Below are 21,103 nucleotides of genomic sequence, written 5' to 3'. Positions count from 1 at the left end.
TAACACAAATTTTCTAAGGAATGGTTTGAAAATTGAATTCATCAAACCTTGAAATGTTGAAGGTGCATTGGTAAGGCCAAAAGGCATGACCAAAAATTCATAATGACCCTCATGAGTTCTAAATGCTGTTTTCGGAATGTCTTCAATCTTCATTCTGATTTGATGATATCCCGAACGAAGATCCAACTTGGTGAAGTAAATTGATCCATGCAATTCATCCAGTAATTCATCAATAACAGGAATGGGGAACTTATCTTTAATAGTGAGCTTGTTGAGCTCCCTATAATCTGGACACATGCGCCATGATCCATCCTTCTTGTGCACCAATACTACTGGAGCTGAGAAAGAACTTTGACTCGGTTGAATTATACCAGCCTCTAGCATTTCTGCAACCATACGTTCAATTTCACTTTTTTGGACATATGGATATCTGTACGGCCTGATGTTTGGAGGAACACTTCCTGGAATCAGATGAATAGCATGATCATGATCACGCATAGGTGGGAGACCTTTGGGAGTCTCAAATACCTTGGAATGATTGTCCAGGACTTTTTGGAGATCTGGAGAAATAGATGATTCCAATGTGGAAACATCTAGCGAACATAATTGTGCAATTACACCTCTTTGCTCCTTTTTTAGAAGCTTTGTCATTCCATTAGAGCTGATTATCTTTCCTGGTTTCCCTGCAATACCCCTTAATTCAACTTCCTTTCCTTCCACAGAAAATTTCATGAAAAGTTCTTGAAAATTAAAAGCTATTGTACCCAAGGATTGTAGCCATTGGACTCCTAGTACAACATCAGCACCTCCCATTGGAATGGAAAGCATTGGGCTAGTCAATACATATTCTCCCATGGATAGCTTGATATTATGGCACTTTCCAGAACAATTTATTGTTCCTCCATTTGCAATCATCACTTGACACTCTGGTGCTGGATATAGGAAGCAATTCAATTCTTTTGCTACCCTACAATGAATAAAATTGTGGGTGCTTCCTGAATCAATCAACACTATTACCTTTTTCTTCTTGATTTGTCCTTCTATCTTGATGGTTTGAGGAGTGGTAATTCCCGCCAATGCATTACAAGATATGGTCGGATTTATTTGTTCTTCATCTAGGCTTTGTTCCTGGAATATATCCTCTTCTTTTGACCTTTCTTGCTCCTTTTCTTCTTCCTCTTCACAATCTATGTAGAATAATTTCTTCTCAGCACACTTATGACCTTTTGTGTATTTGCTATCACAATTGTAACAAAGCCCTTTTGCTCTTTTTTCTTCCAATTGTTGTGGTGTCAACCTTGTAGGTTGTGGAAGACTATGGGCAACAACACTTCCGTCTTTATAGTTGTGAATGGTATGCTTCCTAGTTGCCATAATTTTGCTTTCCATTTTTCTTGCTAACCTGAATGCCTTCTCTAATGAATCAGGTTCCCAAAGGCGCACATCATGTTGGATATTATCCTTTAAAGACCCTATGAACACATCAATCCTATGCTCCTCTGGAATATCTTTTACCCTTATGTTCAATTTTTGGAACTCCTCAATGTGCTCCATTATTGAACCCTTTTGTTTGAGACTTATCAATTGGCTAAAAAAAGTGTTGCTTTTTGTATCCTCATAATGTGCTATCAATTCTTCCGTAAAAATTGCCCAAGTGATAAATTGTTTACGAGAACAAAGCCATTGATACCATACAAACTGATTTGGTTCCAAATATAAAGTTGCCATACGTACCTTTTGTGTGTTTTGCACATTATTGAGATCGAAGAATTGCTCCATCTGTAATATCCATGTGGCGGGATCCTTGCCATCAAACTTCCTCATATCGATTTTTGGAACATGGTGAGTCTTCGATCCAACATTAGCATCTATGGTATCATGATTAACATTTCTTTTGTTCTCATCATGAGTTTCCTTTACTACCTTTTCACCATTAGTGACCCTTTCTTGTAGCAACTTCTTCAATTCATCCATCTTATCATCCATGCCATCAAATTTAGCATCAATCTTAGCTTCCATGCCATCCATCTTAGCTTCCATGCCATTTACCTTAGATTCCACGCCACTTATCTTAGCTTCTGTTAGCTTTTGTGAGCGTGACATTTGTTGCACTTGTTCTTGTAATTTTGATATATCATGTAGCATTTCTTCCTCTTCTTCATGAGTCATGCTAGAGCTTTCAGGTTCCTTACTAGGTGTTTGCATTTTCTTTCCTCGGGGCATCAGTTACCGATAATAATGTTTTACTATGCCCTTTGAATTCCGTTAAACCAAGCTTACACAAAAATTTAAAAAAAACTACACACCTTTTTTCACTTTATAGAAGCCTGATATTGAATCTGATGTATCTCTGTAATTTCAGATCATCCAATTCTAAAATTGCTACCTGTAGTAGCCTTCTGCGTCCTCTTTCCAATGCCACAAGTCTGAGCCAAATTGGATTCTCCAAGGAAGAGTTATGTGAAATCTCCCACAGTGACTTGCTTTTAGACTGGTTCAGTAGAGCGAACTTGTACGACGTGCCACGAGTCACTGTTTCCACCTTTGAATCTAAAACACACGCACAAGAAACTACAGTCCGTCCTCTTTCTGTACCTTTTTACGAAATTTCAATCCGATCCTCAGAGAGAGAGTTATGACGATTTTCCCCAGGTCACCTGTTTTGAATGTAATTCAGGAGTCTGCCAAAAGACCAACTTCCTCAGATCATATCTCCGAAAATGTCACGAGAAAAGCTCTGAAATTCGGACCCAAGGTTCAGCGCCAATTCTTCTCAAATGGGTTTTTTTTTTGACTTCTGAAACGTCACAGAAAAAAAGTTATAGCGAAAATGCCACGATGACCTGTTTGGAGCAGCGAAACCCTAGAATCCAAAGCTCTGATACCAAATGTTATGAAACCAGCTCACAAAAAGATAGAAAAGAGAGATCCACGCCTTAGAATTCAGCCTCTTCGAGGGGGCAACCTCCTTTACATTACATAAATGAACAATTCTTGGATGATACAAATGAAAATACCTCCTTTCTATATATAGGAGTCTAAGTGGTCCCAATACAATCAGAGCCTACATAACAATAATATTGTAGGGCACAACAATAACAATAGTGGGCTTCTATGTGGCACAATAGTAACAATATGGGCACTACATGGGTACATCAATATAAATAAGGGGTATAACTACAATAGTAATGGGGTAATCACTAGTATTATAGGGACCCAACATGATGACGCAGAGCAGGGGAATCCCAGCAGACAGAGACAAGCGATCCAGAGAGGTGGGAAGCGGAAACGAACAATCAGGGAGCAGATTGGCTTTAAGCCATGAATAGAGAAATTGCAGGGGGGGCAGAAGTAGAGAAGCAGTAAAAGAAAGCAAAAAACAAAGAAGCCGAGCTGACCTGCAGAGCAAAGGCAGCATCGAGTAGATAAAGACAGAGAGAGTCCGAGAGCCTGTGAACTTTAGAGAAAGCTTGAGAGGTTTTCAAGCAACTTCTCTGTGTATACTTGTCCGGTATTGAGTACCAAATTGGACTCATACCATTGAGACCAGTTGAGGTCGAGATTCGGTAAGGGGGAGCCTATATACTCTAGAGGCTTGGGGGATCCAAGTACCACCCTACTGATCATCGTCTGTTAAAGTGAGACTCTAATTGAGCTCCTTATTGTCAAAACTCTGCTTTAAGACACAATAGAAAAGGCCACCACTGAAGGCTGGACCAGGGGACGTAGCCCAGGAGGATTGGGTGAACTCCTTATTAAATTTGTTGTGTTTTGTATTTGCTTACTGTGATTCTCTTACTATTTCAAGTGTGTGTATTTCGCAATCTTATCGATCCGTTGCTTAAAATAACATAGGCACACCCCAGCACATGAGTCTGTAATACCTTCATTAATTTCCTGAGGTCATCTAAGGGTGATTTCAGATCAAGTGGTATCAGAGCTTAAGGTTGTTTAAGGTTAGACAAGCTTGTGCTGGATTTTGTTGTTGAATGCTAACTAGATCAAAGCTTAAATTAGGAGAAGGAGAGTTAGTCGAAACTAACCCAAAAATTAGAAGAGTCTATCCTCAGAAGAAAATGTCAGAAGAAAGTTCCTTGGGACCAGATCCCCAATTTATGGATAGTTTCTTGGCCATGAGGTCCATGGTAGAGGAAATGTATAGGGACTTCAGGAAACATAAAGATGAAGATTCATCAGGCTCCAAACAAGATAAAGGAGAAGAAGAGTCTCTCCCCCACGACGACTCAAAATGCAAAGGGAAAGAAGAAAACTTTCTCACACCTCCTAATAGCCCTGAACATAAAAGGAAGACATCTTTGATTAAATTAGATGTTAAATTTGATTTACCAATATATGATGGAGAGCTGAATGCAGAGAAGCTAGATAATTGGATCAGACAAATTGATGTTTATTGCAGAGTGCAGAGTATCGACTCAGACAAGAGTAAGATTCAGCTGGCCAACCTACGCCTCGGAGGCACAACCTTGGTATGGTGGGAAGGTAGGACCCAAGCTAACATGCAAAAACATGGTAAGATTCTTTCTGTCTGGAGTGAATTTGTTTCTGCAATAAAAAAACAGTTCTATCCACTAGCTTACATGCAGCAAGCCATGATGAGCTGGCAAACTCTTCACCAATTGAAAGGGCAAAGTGTACAGGGTTACACCCAAGAATTTAGGAAAAGAGCTCTAATTCTAAGAATTTCATTATACTCACTTGAGATTCTGTTGAAGTACATAGGTGGTCTACACAACTACATGAGGCACACTATCCTCATGTTTAATCCCACTAGTATAGATGAGGTATCTGTTCAAGCTACGGATCTAGAAGCTAGAGGAAAGAATGGGAACCAGAAGTTGGGGGATCATCCAAACCCATTGCAAGCAAGAATAAAGAGAAAAGAAAACAAAAATGGAAAGAGAGGAAGGCCAACACTGCATAGAAAAGCAAGTCTTCATGCACTCACTGTAAGAGGGATGGGCATGATGATGAGCACTATTGGATTCTGCATCCGGAGCTGAGACCTAAAGAAGTTCGAGGGCAAGAAGAAGAAGACTGCTGCGGCTATTCAAAGAGATTTGGGGTTAGACTCAGGAGATGAAACAACCATTGCAGCCACAGGTATAAAAGGTTGTCCACTTTAGAGAATGCAGAAATCAAGAAGCAAGTGTAGGAGTTGCTCGAGAAGGGGTTCATCAGACCTAGCACATCGCCATGTGGGTCGCCAATCATTTTGGTGAAAAAAAAGATGGCTCGTGGAGAATGTACATTGATTACTAAGCACTAAATAAGATAACAATAAAAAATCGTTATCCCCTTCCTCGCATAGATGATCTGTTAGATCAGTTAAAGGAAGTTGTTTATTTTTCCAAGTTAGACTTGCATAGTGGATATCATCAGGTCAGAGTTGCAAAACAAGATGCACGGAAGACTGCTTTCAAAACAAAGCAGGGATTGTATGAGTGGCTGGTTATGCCTTTTGGCTTAACTAATGCTCTGCTACTTTCATGAGAATAATGAATGATGTACTTAGACCTTTTCTTGATGATTTTGTTATTGTATATCTGGATGACATTCTTATATTTAGCAAAATGTGGGAAGAACATTTAAAGCATGTTAAGCAGACACTAGATGTTTTGAAAAGAGAAAAACTTCATGTTAAACTCTCAAAATATGAATTTGGCAAAACATCTTTGAATTATTTGGGACACATAGTAGGGGGTGGTGAATTGAAGATAGATCCCTCTAAGGTGGCAGTGATTGTAAATTGGCCTAAACCCAAATCTGCTATAGAAGTTAGAAGCTTATTAGGAGCAGCACAATATTGGAGAAAGTTCATTTCTAATTTTTCCTTAATTGCAACTCCCTTGCATGCTTTAACAGGATTGAACAAGGTGTTTCAGTGGGGAGGCAAACAGTAGAAAGCCTTCGACACCTTGAAAGAAAAGATTAGTACCGCACCAGTACTAGCACTGCCCGATCTTCAAAGACCATTTGAGATCCAAAGGGATGCCAGTGACTATGCCATGGGAGTAGTGTTGATACAACACGGTAAACCCATATGTTATCATTCTGAGACATTTAATTCTGCAGTAGTTAACTATCCCATATATGATAAAGAATTGTATGCATTAGTACAATGTGTGAAAAAGTGGAAACATTACTTAATGGGCAAAGAGACAGTTATACATACTGATCATCAACCACTTCAATATCTACACTCCCAAACGAGGTTGCAGCAATCAGGACACTATAGATGGATGGGTTTTCTACAACAGTTTCATTTAGTCATCAGATGCAAAAAGGGCATACACAATAAAGTTGTAGATATGTTATCTAGACCAATTATAAATGCATCTACTATACTTAAGCATAATTCAGTATTGCATGAGAGCTACATTGAACAATATGCTCAAGATATAGATTTTAAGGATGTATATGCAACTTTAAGTCAAGGCAAACGAGTAGAAGAATTGGATTATAACATTAAGAACCAACTCTTGTATCATTATGGGAAGCTATGCATTCCACAAACGAAAAGAGTAAAGATAATTCGAGAAGCACACACTTCTCTAATATCAGGTCACTTCGGGGTAAGTAAAATGGTTACACAACTGCAAAGATTTTGTTATTGGCAAAAAATGAATGAGACAGTTTCTAGATATGTAAGAGGGTGTACCATGTGTGCTAAAAGCAAGCCCAACAATAGAAAACTAGGCTTGTACACTCCATTGCCAGTTCCTTCTCATCCTTGGGAAAGTGTTTCTATGGACTTTGTTGGAGGACTGCCTAAATCTAGGAAAGGTCATGACTACTCATATGTTGTTGTGGATAGGTTCAACGAAATGTGCATTTTGATACCTTGTAACAAACACAGTACAGCTGAATAAACTGCAAAGTTGTTCTTTCAACATGTATGGGTTCATTTTGGATTACCCACTTCCATTGTATCTGATCGAGACACCCAATTTGTTGGGAAGTTTTGGTCAAGTCTGTGGGAACCGATGGGCACTAAACTGGAGAAAATCACAACTTTTCATCCACAAACAGATGGCCAGACCGAAGTAGTTAACATGATAGTGATCCAGTTGCTCAGAGGCTATTGCAGCAAGCATCCCAAACTTTGGGATGAACATTTGTGTTATGTGTAGCATGCTTACAATCGAGCAAAACATTCTTCTACGCAGAGATCTCCTTTTGAGACCTGTTTTGGTTTCACACCAAGGTCTCCCTTGGATTTTGTCTTTGGAAAAGACATCGCAATTGATGGACACAATGATGTGGGCAAGGCAACCAAGTTCGTTGAGAAAATCCAAGAGATTCACCAGGCAGTACAGATATAGCTGGAAAAGAGCCAAGCCAAATACAAGGCAAGACATGACAAGCATCGGATGGAGCATAGTTTCCAAGTTGGTGATCAAGTCTGACTGTGTATCAGCAAGGACAGAATGCAAGGTGAAGGTAGAAAGCTAAAGCCAATAAGGTATGGACCTTTCAAAATACTTGAGAAGATTGGTGAGAATGCTTTTCGCCTTGATTTACCAGCTTACATGCACATCTACTCAGTCGTTAATGCAAACAACTTGAGGCTATTTGAACCTTCATTAATTGAAGATCTCGAAGAGCAAAGTCAATTGCCTTCTATTGATGATCTGTTACCTGAATATCTCAATGAATTGCAGGAAGACACAGTTCTAGATAGGAAGGTGAGGACGACGCGCAGGGGAGATGTTGAGTACCTCAGGATTGGACTCAAGGGTTCAAAGCCAAGCAGTGCAAAATGGATGGAGATTGAAGAAGTGAGACAACTATACCCTCACTTAGTTGATGCTTGAAAACGAACTTTTGGTGGTCCAAAAGCTTTTTCAGTGGGAAGGCTGTGATCCGAATTGGATCCTTAAACATTTCCATGACTGTTTCAAATTATGTCAGGCTTCAAAATCTTATGAATAATGAGCTTATCAGAGATGACCTCTAGACAATGGCAATTTGTGGCCAGCATGGAACAACGAGGACCCTCGGTCAAAGCGCGTTGATCGTTGGCCCATGGAGACCGCGCATGGACGCAAATTGGCAATCAGAAGCCCAAATCCAAAAACAGAGGCAGTTTCTGATGGCTAAAGCGCTAATTGCGTATCACAGGACGTCCCTCTCAGTGAAGGAAAGTCCCGAGCGCTCGGTCACAAGGAAAACAAGAAACCGTGTGGAAAACCGTTAGAAGGCGGGTCCCGTGCCCAAAACCGGCAGGATATCGCGTGCACTTCGAGCGGTAAGCGGGTTTGGATGAGTTTAGCGTGATGCCGCACATCAGGTGACACACATCCAACGAATGAGAGAAAACCGCTTACATCGCGAGTAACGGTCGAGCAACTTACTCGCGCGATATTGACGGAGACCAGGATCTGGAGGCTCCAGATCAACGACGGAGAATCAACCCGATGGATGACTAGATTTGATGGGGAAATAGACTGAGGTACATGAGATTTGAGGTTTGGCATGACTGCTGAGCGGTAGAAGAATCAGTTTCGCAAGCAACCTTGGAGTAAGGGAAATAACGACCGTTCAAAGAGGACTGACACTCAGTTCGTGAGGAAATAAGCGGCCACCTCTCTGTGAAGCATTACACAACGATGATGACGCAGAGCAGGGGAATCCCAGCAGACAGAGGTAGGAGATCCAGAGAGTCGGGAAGCAGAAATGAATAGTCAGGGAGCAGATTGGCTTTAAGCCACGAATAGACAAATTGCAGGGGGGGACAGAAGTAGAGAAGCAGTAAAAGAAAGCAGAAAATAGAGAAGCCGAGAGCAAAGGCATCATTGAGCAGATAGAGACAGAGAGAGTCCAAGAGCCTATGAACTTTAGAGAACGCTTGAGAGGTTTTCAAGCAACTCCTCTATGTATACCTGTCCGATATTAAGTACCAAATTGAACTCATACCATTGAGACTAGTTGAGGTCGAGATTCAGTAAGGGGGAGTCTGTGTACTCTAGAGGCTTGGGGGATCCAAGTACCACCCTACTGATCATCATTTGTTAAAGTGAGACTCAAATTGAGCTCCTTATTGTAAAAACTCTGCTTTAAGACACAATAGAAAAGGCCACCACTGAAGGCTGGACTAGGAGACATAGCCTAGGAGGATTGGGTGAACTCCTTATTAAATTTGTTGTGTTTTGTATTTGCTTACTGTGTTTCTCTTTTTGTTTCAAGTGTCTGTGTATTTTGCAATATGATTGATCCATTGCTTAAAATAACGTAGGCACACCCCAGCACATGAGTCTGTAATACCTTCATTAATTTCCTGAGGTCATCTAAGGGTGATTTCAGATCATAAGTAACTCACATGCCAAGAGAAGAGTAAATCATGCCCATTTAGGAAATATAACTAATGCCATTAAGGAGGTATGCATGCCTTTGTAACTTATGCTTTTAAGAGAGAGTGTAACATATGCATTAAAGAGTGCGTAAGAGGAATCTTTTATGACATGATTTTATTGAGTGTAAAAGAGTGTAAGAGAATCTATTATGACGTGCTTTAATGAGTGTAAGAGGAATATGCCATGCCAATAATGAGTGTAAGAGGAATATGCCATGCCAATAATGAGAGTGCAGGAGAACATTATTGAGAGCCATGATTGAGTGAATTTGATTTTTTTTAATTATAATATAATAATATCATAAGAATAATAATATAATATTAATAATAATATTGATGATTAAGTTGAAATTGAACTATTAGGATTGATTGTCAAAAGGGATTTTCCATCAACAATACTTGATTACCAATTGATGTAAGGTGATTTACTATTTTTGGAAAGTCGTACTTGAGACTTTATATTTTTATACTTTCTATTTTTTGAAATTCTATTTTTAGACTTTCTATTTCTAGGAATTCTGTTTTTTGACTTTCTATTTTTAGAAATTCATCCCTGACCTGCCAAATTTTCAACAACCTTCACTATCATTTTCTTCTTCTTTTGGTGTAGATCAAATGAGTGATGAGTGCCAAATAGGTCGAAGTCTCTTCCAATATGTACTCTTCTTGAGGGGTTGAATATGCCTCTTCTAGGCCGACTTCTTTTGGTAGGGCTGACTTGGTCTTGGAGGTTTCAAATGACTTTCTAAATACAAAAATAATGTCTTTTTCAGATAACAATTTACCCAAATGGGTCTTATACAAATGATAATGACTCTCTTGACTAATGAAAAATATTCTTTTGACTTGACAAACCCTAGGAGCATGAAATGCATGCTTGACCTAGATGACCATTTAAATGGAGCATGAAACCCATGCTTGAAAATAATAATTTTCTTTCTTCTTTTGATTGTTAGATAAGATGCACTTAATGACACGAGTACAATGACAATTTTGAAGACCGAAACTAGCTACATTTTCCAACAAATGTTACGTATTTTTTTTTAAATAATAGTTAGAAAGATCGAAGAAGAAGATATTGTAATAATTATGTTGAAAGGCTTACCTTATTCAAATCAAAACTTTATTGAAACCATAAATATAACCTCTGGAGATGTTGATTTGACATTTGTGTATGTGAATAATAAGTTTTTATAGGAGGATAAGTGAAAAAAGTAGTTTGGTAGCAATATCGTCAATGGAGAACCAAAAGCTGCCCTAAAAAACATAGTGCAAGAGCAAGGGTAGCATGAAGATCACAACTAGCATGTTGATTTGGATACTCAAAGGCCTAGGAATGGTATAAAGTGTTTTTATTGTGGCAAGCTATGACACAAGGCCAAGTTCAACAGACAAATACATGGGATGAAAAATGCTAAGGGTGTTCTTCTGAAGACGAGTGTGAGAAGAAACAAGCCATTGTAGCTGAATGCAAAGAGAGGAGTTTATGTTTTTGTGATTAATAATAATCAGAAATATTGGTATGTTGATTTTGTTGAGGACATATCCAACTTTGGCTCTGTTGTTTTGACTTTTGAGTGGTGCGAAAGATTACAGAGTTGAAGGCAAGGAAAGTGCACAACTTTAGATTAAAGGTAAGAGGTTGCTATCTGGGGATGTCTAATATATCCTTTTATTATAGAAGAATATACTTTCATTATTTGGATTGCGAAGCATAACCCACAATTAGATGTTTTCCTCAGTGGTTATAGATGTTTTATTGTTGACAAAAAGAGAAAAGATGATTGGTGCTAGTGCTGGAGAACAAGGCTTGTTTCCATTGGTTGATTATGGACAAAAATTGAGGGTTACAAGATAGAAGTTTGAGAAATGAGAAGATAAGAAACCTATCCATTATGCCTTTTTTGTGTCATGAAGAGAGAAAGACCCTTTGGGAGTGTGAGGATGTAGTAAAACGAGAAGGTGCTTCCTCATAGAAGCAAAAAAAACCTTTAATATGTTGAACCAATAGGATGTTGAGGGGAGTTTGAGCCAAGTTCCATGCAAGTGGTGGAAATATTGACTATTCAACCAACATTGGCTCTCATGTGGCTGGTGAGTCAATAGCAATGTTATCAAAACCGAACCGGTGATCGAACTGAAAAACCTTGTGGACCTGGAATCGGTCGGAACTGGTACAAAAACCAGACCAAAAACTCGTTTGACCAAAACCACATAAAATATTCAAATTTTAAAGAAAAACATATATATACATGTGCATCCATATGAATCCATATTGTACATTGAATGTCTAATAAAGTCTAAGTTAGTGTCCTTATAATAAAGTGATGCAATCATTAGTTAAATAATGTAGTCATTAAAAGATTAGGTATTCGTTGAGTTATTTAACTGCTCCCTTCTCTTTAAGTAACATTGCACGACTCAATATGGAACCAATCCATTCTCTCATCTTATGGGCATCTTTGTGTGTAAAAACAGACACTACTGACACTAAGAAACCAGATTCGCCCCCCAGGCCCTACATGTCCCGAATCCGGCGAATCGGACACGATTCGGGCATATTCAAGTCCGAAAATTGGGGCACGTTGTGTCTAATCAGGACACGATTGAATCTGGATCGTGTCCCGATTTTCGGATTTGAATATGAAAATTAGGAACCCGCGTGACGTTATAAAGTGAATTTTCTCCATTCTTTTTTCACATTCAGTTGTTTAGTTTGTTGTGGGTGTTTGGGATCAAGGAGCAAAGGAAGGGGAAGAATGTCCCAATTGGAGATGCCCCTCCTCTCCCAATTTCATCAGTCTGCTGCAAGTGTTCCCTCTATTGCAAGTAATGTTGAGGGAAGACTTCCTCTTCAAGGTAACAAATATCCCTTGAGGAAATATGTCACAAGAGAGCAAGGGCCACCCAGCAAGGTGAAGGGAGGAGGCAATGTGAGTTGGAAATGCAACTATTGCCACAATACTTTTACGAGCACATATTTCTATGTGAAAGGTCATTTGTTGGCTTTACTAGGTTGTGGAATTGGAGCTTGTACAAAGGTGCCTTTACCAAAGAGGAAAGAAATGGAAAGAGAGTTCAATGTCGGTATGGAAAATGTGGCTGCAAAATAAAAAAAAAAAAACAAGAATGGTGACCCCTTCCATTCTTGGGGAAAAGCAGCAACAAATTCCCATTTGAGAGTTCTGGTGGGGGACAAGCAACAAAAAGAAAGGCAATTTCACTTGGTCCAATGGGCAAGATTTCTCAGAAGGAGAAACGGGAAGAGCTATCTCACCATCACTTTTTTTTTCTATCAAAACTTCATATCCTTTAATGTTGCACGCTCACCTCTATTTATTGAGATGTGCCGAGCTCTAACTCAAGGGGCTTCATTAGGGTATATGCCTCCTGTGTCAGAGAAGGCAAAAAAAGAGGTGGAAATAATGCTTGAGCCTATTAAAGCATCATGGCCAACATATGGGGCTAGCATTGTTTCTGATGGATGGATAGATCTAGCACGACACCCACTCATCAACTTCATGGTGTCTTCCTTGAATGGTCCAGTTTTCTTGAAAGTAGTGATGCACTTGAATAATACAAGGATGCACAATATATGATTGAGTTGTTTATTAAAGTTATTGAAGATGTAGGTGTTGATTCTTGTGTGCAAATCATTATAGATAATGCACCTGTTTGCAAGGCTACTGGCATGATTGTGGAAGCTAAATATCCACAAGTGTTTTGGACACCTTGCATTGTCCATTCATTGAACTTAACACTGAAATCTATTGCTTCTAATGTGCTTTGGATTGGTAACATTATTGAGGATGCACGACATATCTGTAACTTTGTACAAAATCATACAAATGCCCTTACTATCTACAAGGAGTACAACAATCTATCATTGTTGAAGATTGCAGATACATGGTTTGCCTCTTCATTCATCATGTTGAAGAGGTCGAGGGAGGTCAAGACTGCTCTTGGGGCCATGGTTATTTTAGAGTTTTGGTTTTTTTGTAGAAAGACAGATCAAGTAGCCTCTAAAAGAGTGAAGGACACAGTGTTAAATGATGCTTGGTGGAAGAGGGTATATCTACTTATTTAGATCATGGACCCTATCATTTCTTTGCTTCGATTTGCAGATACAGACCAACCCATCCTAGGAGAGCTTTATGAGGGATGGGATTCCATGATTGAGTCTGTGAGGAGTATTATTTTACAAAGTGAGTGCCCCGAGTATGAGACATCATCAGAGGCCTTCTTCACCACTATACAGGTTATTCTTGTTAGTAGATGGGACAAGAATTGCACACCTTTACATTGTTTGGCTCACTCATTGCACCCAAAATACTACAACCATGAGTGGCTGAATGGTGGACCTTCCCGCAGATTCCCTCCTCACATGGATGGCGAAATCTCACATGGGAGGAAAGATGTATTCAAGCGGCTTTTTCAGGATCGAGCATCCCTTGATGAGGTGGAGGATGCCTTTGTAGAGTTTTCCATTGGCATTGGTAGATTTGCAAGATATGATCTGATTAGAGATAGGGGGGCTAAGAAGCCCTATTCTTGGTGGGCAAATCATGGGGCAACAAGCCCTCCTCTACAACAATTAGCGTTGAGGTTCCTCTCTTAGGTGACTTCATCCTTTTGTTGCGAGAGGAATTGGAGCACATATGGGAATTTGTATAGTGTCAAGAAGAGCAGGCTTGAGTAGTCTAGGGCAGAGACAATGGTGTATGTGCACACCAACCTTCGTCTTATTTACAGGTAGAGGGATGAGTGGTTGAAGGGAAAGACAAAGATGTGGGATGTCTTTCTTGATGATATGGGTCTGGACAACAGTGTTGAGTTGGCATTGGCCAACTTGGATCTCAATGATCCAGTGCTAGAGCCTGTCACATTTGATGATGGTGATACTGTAGAGGGGTCATCCTCCACACCAGCAGATGCAGAGATGACTTTGGATACAAGGGAGGAGGATGCAACAAAGGAGAGCAGTGGTGACCATGATGATGAGGACAGTGATGCTGATTTTGATGATGACTATGAGGATTGATGACTCACGAGTCATAAGCTACCTACTGCCTTGAGGCTTGTATACTTGTAGTTGTAGTTGTTTTGTATTTGCTATTTCTATTTGCCATTGACATTGCACTACCTATGTAAACAGTAACACATTTTGATTTTGATGACTTAATGAGAAAACTATAGTATCTTTATATTACTATATTGTCTTTCTCCTATTGGATCATTGATGAATTGAATATGTATTATAATTTATGATTTATCATTTATGTCACAATTGTATTTGTATGCATAATGTTACTTTGTAAAACTTACATCTAGATGAAGATCTATGTTTGAATCAATGAATTTGTATCATGAATGAGAATTTGTGTAAGAAATATCTAATTTTTAATATATATATATATTTTAATAAAATAATATATAACATATCCGAACATGCCCTGTTTCGGGGGTCAATGTGTCCGTATCGTGAGTCCCCGTATCCGCCGAATCCCGAATCCCCGTGTCAGGTGACTTAGTACTGACATAATGCTTGATTGGCTGTGGGATGAATATTTGTCGTTGCTAGGCCTCCCCATCCTCTGTGGGAAGTGTTCAATGGGGGTGTTTGTGTATGTGGGGTAATAAATGATGAATAGTAAACAGTGAAATACTAAACATTTATCATCTTGGAATGGTTTCTATGACTTTAAAATCTCCACTCCTCACCCTTTGTTGACACTAAGTCCTTTCTGGGTGGTTTCATCACGATACTTATGTCCAACCTTACTGATTCATGCAGTGATGCTGAATCTTTTTGTTACACTTGGATACAGTGGGATGTCCATTGGCCTAACCAGTGATGTCTCTGCTTAATTAATATCTGTTGGTGTTAATTCAGCATTGACTCCTTCAGTGTCTACAAACTGATGAGGCTTAGACAGATGAGAAATGCTTCATTGTGGTCATCAGCAGCTTTAGATGGTTCTTCAATTTGTTCAAGTTGATTTTCCTTTTCTTTTCCATTGTTCATCCCATCTTGTGCCACATTCTGACATTTCTCGGTCATCATTCCCAGTGGATGTTTAGAATTTGACTGAGTTGGTGTTGGGAATCCTGTTTCTTGATGACCTGCAGAACCTTCAGATATTTCACATCTTGATCATTCTTAGTTATCTCCAACATACTTTCCAGTGGAAAATCGTTCTGAAAGGATTGTCTCTATGTTCATATAAATTTGAAATTCGCATGTCATACTCTGTTTGCAGGACAACTTCTGATTCCTCTGTATTCCATGTGTAATCACACATGTATTTGCATACTTGATAAACAAGTACTAATAATAGTAATCAAGTTCTTGTCAATTTTTATTGTTTATTTATTCCAACATGATTTCTACCAGTGCTGCCAATGAGCTATAGTAAGCCCATTGGGGAATATTGCCAGATGTAATGTGAATGCTATACTAAAACAGACCTGGATATATTAAAAAAAGTAGGTTATTTGAAGCAATTAGTTTTAGAACCATTCTAACAGTAAATACTCAGTCAACATACACTGGTGGATCTGCCTTCTGCACAACCACATTTGCGTAAGGCACTGGGAATATGTTTGTACAAGTTACCTAAAGTTGTGGCAGATAATGCCAACAGTTAGTTTCACTTAATCATTTGCATTACATTTTATTAAATCCTTATCGGAAAATTTGTTTAGTCCTCTCTGATTGTGCAGTTTTAAGTTCTGTGTCTGCATATTAATACTGGAGAGACATATTTGTGATTCTTTTAATTTGGATCATTTAATTAAAAAAATGTGTTTTTTGTTGTTAATATTTTCTGGCTTCTCAGTTGACCGTCGTTGTTATCCATTTCAGGACCAATTTGACAGTATAGATCTTTCAGACAATGAAATTGTTAAGCTGGAAAACTTTCCTTATCTGAAGCGTCTGACGACATTGTTAATAAATAACAATCGTATTGCCCGCATCAACCCCAATCTTGGAGGTGGTGTATTGTTTATGTTGTACTGATATAATTTTCATTGCATTTATATTAGCAACCTGGATCTTAGTGAAGTTTTGAATTTCTCTTTAACAAATTTTTTGAATTGATCTACATTGGTGTTATGTGCAGAATTTTTGCCAAAACTCCAGACACTAGTTCTTACAAATAACCGCCTTGTGAACTTGGTGGATCTTGATCCACTCGCAGCTCTTGTGAATTTGCAGACACTTAGCTTGCTGGATAATATAGTTACAAAGAAACCAAACTATCGCCTGTATGTAATTAACAAGTTGAAGAAGCTGAGGTTGCTTGACTTCAGAAAAGTAAAGAAGAAGGTGAGTTAAAACAAAGCCTTCTGATTGAGGGATTTTGCTCTGACATTCAGTGGCAAGTGTTATCTCATTTCATTCTTCAGTTTTGAGGCTTGCATGAAATTAATGGGCATTTGGATTAATTGTTATGAATAAATTAGCTAGAATGCTAAGGATTTAGAATATTGGGTTTCATTGTTTTGCTTGTTTGCACCTGATGATGAATTTCGGATGTGAATTTTGTGACCAGTGTATGCCATAATGGCATATGGATATCTTCTTGGTGCAAGTCAATAATCAAGTATAACCCTATATATGACATTCAATTTGCAATATCAAATACTCTATCGGTTCCTGTCGCTTGGTATAGCGATTAGGATCCTTTTCAGTTAATCACTGAAAATGGTGAAGTTCAAATGTAAACGTTTTCAGTGTCAATTACAGATAGGAATATTCTGTGGCAGCCATGTGAAAAATAAAACAGGGATGTTTATAAGCTATAAAGTTGAGATAAGTTGCATTGTAGAGATTTAATCTTGTTGGTTCTTTCTCCTTTCAGTAATTGAGTCAAACTAGTTCTCTATTGTCCTCACCATGATTAACGGATGTCTGGCTACTTTTTTGGAACTAAATTAATGGAAGCCTGAGTCAAACAAGGATAGATTTATCGTGAGAGATATGTGAGATAGATTGATTGCAGCTACAAATGGGATCATTTGCAGGCATTACGCTATTGCAAGATGTTTTCAACTTTGGGACTGGTGGAGCATTTGGCATGTGCAAGAATGGGCCGTTATGTATCGATGGCCAACATTTACTCTTTTTTGAACCAAAAAGCTATACTATTGTTATTTTCGTTAACTTCATTTGCTGACATTGAGGGTTTGTTGAGAGCAGGAGAGGTTGGAAGCAGAAAAGCTGTTTGCATCAAAGGAAGCTGAAGAGGAGGCTAGGAAGGAACCTGCACAAACATTCACTCCTGGTGAGGTTCCGACAGTGGTAGAGACACCTGTTGAAGATCAGGCACCAAAAGCTGTCGCTCCCACACCGGAGCAAATATTAGCCATCAAGGTGCATTCCTTGCCCTTGACTTTATCTTGTACTGTTGTCATATTTTGTTCTCTAGTTTCTTTATTGTTTTCAGATAGGGTTTTAATTGGACATGATTTTATTGGAGTTTTCTTCATGCTGCCACACTGGAAAGGCCATTTCTAGGGTGGTGGGCTATGCTTATTGTGATGGCCAATTTTTCTTTGAGAAGGAATTGCAATTCTACTGATCAAATTTTACTTATGCATCAAGGTCTCCAAGTTTGATTGTGCAAGTTGTTACTCGAAAAATTATTGGTTTCATGTCTGAGTTTTCTCTAGTGACGTTTAAAATTGATTGAATATCTTAGTGGTTGTCATGCTTTCGAATTCACGTGGAAATTGTTACTGCTGTATCTGCCATAGTTTTCTTTCAATTTTGTATTTGTATCTGCCATGGTTTTATTTCAATTTTGTATTTGTATCTGCCATAGTTTTCTTTCAATTTGGTTTTCTTCTGAATCTCCTGGACTGTGGAAATGGTGAGATAAGTTTTAGTTTACTCTAATTAAGCTTAGAATTTTTGAATTCAGACTTCTGTGATCCATAATATTTATGACAGCATCTTTCGGTAAAAATCACATAGGAGACAATCTTGTCAATCACATAGCTTAGAATATTGATTTATTCGATAAAATGTTTATTTTTTAATAATTTATAGTGTACTTTAGTCAAGTTGGGATTGCAATAGTGTGTTATACTGTGTTTTTGAATAGAAGTGAAAATTTCCAAATAAAATAAGGTGGTTCAGGTTATTGATGAGTGTATTTGCAGGCTGCAATTGCCAACTCTCAAACTCTTGAAGAAGTTGCCAGACTTGAAAAGGTACTTATTTCACATCCTGCTTTTGGAATTATCTAGGTTTTCTTAAGAGCAACACGAACAATATTTATGTATTTAGTGGTAGCTTTGTTGGGAGTTTACTATCGTTGCAGAATAATTGTTTTGCACAGTCTATATGTGAGATTCAATATATACTATAAGTATTGTATGACATCTCATTTTCCTTTTTGATACAAGTATTTGCATGTTTCATTCCTATTTTTGCACTTGTTTCTTTATTACACGGCATCTGTCATGTACAGGCTTTAAAGTCTGGTCAGCTACCTGCGGATCTGAAGATCCCTGGGGATGATGTGAAAATGGATCCTGCCAAAGATGAACTTGATGAGGAAATGATTACAGAGAACCAGAATAATATTTCTGAGAAGATAACTGAAGATAACGAGAATCTGGTTGATGCTACTGAGAAAGCAGTTGAAAATGCTGAGAATCAAATGGAGATCACTGAAAATGCAACAGAGATCACTGAAAATTCAATGGAGATCACTGAAAATCCAGTGGAAAGTGCTAAGAACCCAGTGGAAGGTGCTGAGAATCCAGTGGAGGAGACTGGGGTTACCTCAATGGAAGAGGAAAAGGTATAGCCAATAAGCCTTTCTTGGCTTTCTTTTTCTTCTTTGCCTTATATGGATGTATGTATATTAAACTCCTGAGTGATTTATCATTAAAAGGGATTGTTGATCAGTTCAATATTGGATACTTTACAGAGTGATTCTTTCTCATTTATTCTTAAAGGTCTGTCCATTTTTGTTGGTAAGTAGAGTAGACACATGTAACTAGATCATGGTTATGATGTTAGGCTTCAGGAGCGATGATGTGTGATTGAGAGTAATTTTTTTCTTAAAGTTTGTTTAAAGAGGAAAGTAAAACTTCCTACTAGTACACAGGAATAGCTAGGGTGTTTCGATCATTTTTTGTCAATTCCATAATTCAACCATTTACATATTCAACAATTTATTACCAACTTGCTAACATTAGGCAACTAATAATTTATACTAATTTATACTAATAATTTAGTTTGGCTCTGCTTGAAGGATTCTGGAACTATAGCTTAGCTGCTTTGCTAGGCTGCAAGCCATGGCAAGCAACTAAGGCTGATATACATATGGCAGTATAATGAAGCAACTGAAGTATAGCAACAGCATGATGTAGCAACAAGGTATTGCAGCATGATGAAGTATAGCAGCAGCATGATGTAGCAACAAGGTGTTGCATCATGATGAAGTATAGCAGCAACATGATGTAGCAACAAGGCATTGGTATTGAGTATGTCTTGTATGATTGGGTGAAAACACGGTGACAAGTGCAACTGATAATCAAGTATAGCATAGCAGGGTTTGAATGCAACATTAGATGTAGATCCGTGATAAGAACAGCTCAATGAGTGGAGCAGCAAAGTGACAAGAGCATGTACATGAAGTGCAGCATGGTGCAGCACAACGAGGTGCAACATGTAGATAAGATGCAACACTATGATAGGTGAAGGAGTCACCTTGGAGAATCAGTTGAAGCAGCATGTCTTCAACTGATCTCATGTAGATATAATAAGTCAAAGTGTTGACTTCCGTTGTAAATGTACTATCTCTGTCTCTCTCTATCTGCTGAATTATTGAATAACATAAAGGAAGAATTGGTCAAGGGTTTCCCCACATTGGGGTTTGTCCCTGGCTAGCGCCACATTTTGTGTCCTCTTGTCTTCTGCTATTTATGCTTATGTTCTATTTGCTGTTTACTTTAATGCTGATGTGATTGCTAATCTGGAAAAGATATGGAGCTAACTGTGAAAATTGAAATAAATTGCTCTAAGCATAAAACATACCTAAAATTAACATGGTATTAGAGTTGAGGTGAAGACAATGCCCAAGCAAGAGTGAAAGAGCAATCATCGAAGACAGTTGGAAAAGGACAAAAGGATCAATGGGTTCCTCATCCCTTTTCAAATTCACCAAGGGTGAAGTCGAAGCAGAGAATATTATCAGAATGGCGCAACAGAATACGACCTACCTAAAGATCACTTCATTGGATGACCGGATCTCAGGGTGGAAGGAAAGGCAGATAACTGGTTCGGCCATTATGCGAAGGAGTGTCCAAATGGAAGGGACACATCACTTGATGATGATAACAGGAGGGACATCTTCAATGATCACAAGAATGACAGGTAATGCAGGTCATCAAGGAAATGGCCGACTCTTCATAGAAAGCAAGGAACCCAGGTATGAAGAATCAAATGTTGTTTCTGATAAGATAAAGAAGCGTTATCTTGTATTGGTCCTCTCCTTCAGATTCTTTGGGAATCTAGCTTATAGATTGTAGTGCGTCAAGGCACTTCATTGGATAGATGGGTGCACTGTCTAATTTGGTAGAGATGGGAACAATCGTGGGATTATACTTGAAGCCGATGCCACCTATCCTGGAAAGGGTGTAGGAAATGTTAACTCTCAATTGAATAAGGGTAACTAGATTCATTTACAGAATCTTTTTTATGTACCTGAT

At 38.6% G+C, this 21,103-nt stretch overlaps 1 protein-coding gene across 1 annotated transcript in view; it reads left to right on the top strand.

Annotated features, from left to right (window-relative positions):
* Nucleotides 1–21,103, top strand: part of LOC149201412 (U2 small nuclear ribonucleoprotein A'-like) — a 172,789-nt gene that overhangs the window by 100,229 nt on the left and 51,457 nt on the right. The window contains exons 3-7 of the mRNA XM_089402943.1: nt 16,239–16,368; nt 16,498–16,703; nt 17,577–17,750; nt 18,542–18,592; nt 18,853–19,188. Of these exons, the coding sequence (XP_089259069.1) occupies nt 16,239–16,368; nt 16,498–16,703; nt 17,577–17,750; nt 18,542–18,592; nt 18,853–19,188 (897 nt within the window). The remainder of the gene's footprint in view (nt 1–16,238; nt 16,369–16,497; nt 16,704–17,576; nt 17,751–18,541; nt 18,593–18,852; nt 19,189–21,103) is intronic.

This window comes from Pinus tabuliformis, chromosome 2_1, assembly GCF_031772625.1.
Source record: "Pinus tabuliformis cultivar Carrire ecotype Pingquan chromosome 2_1, CPIR1, whole genome shotgun sequence".
NCBI classification, from domain to species: domain Eukaryota; kingdom Viridiplantae; phylum Streptophyta; class Pinopsida; order Pinales; family Pinaceae; genus Pinus; species Pinus tabuliformis.
This window is presented reverse-complemented; position numbering and strand designations above follow the sequence as displayed.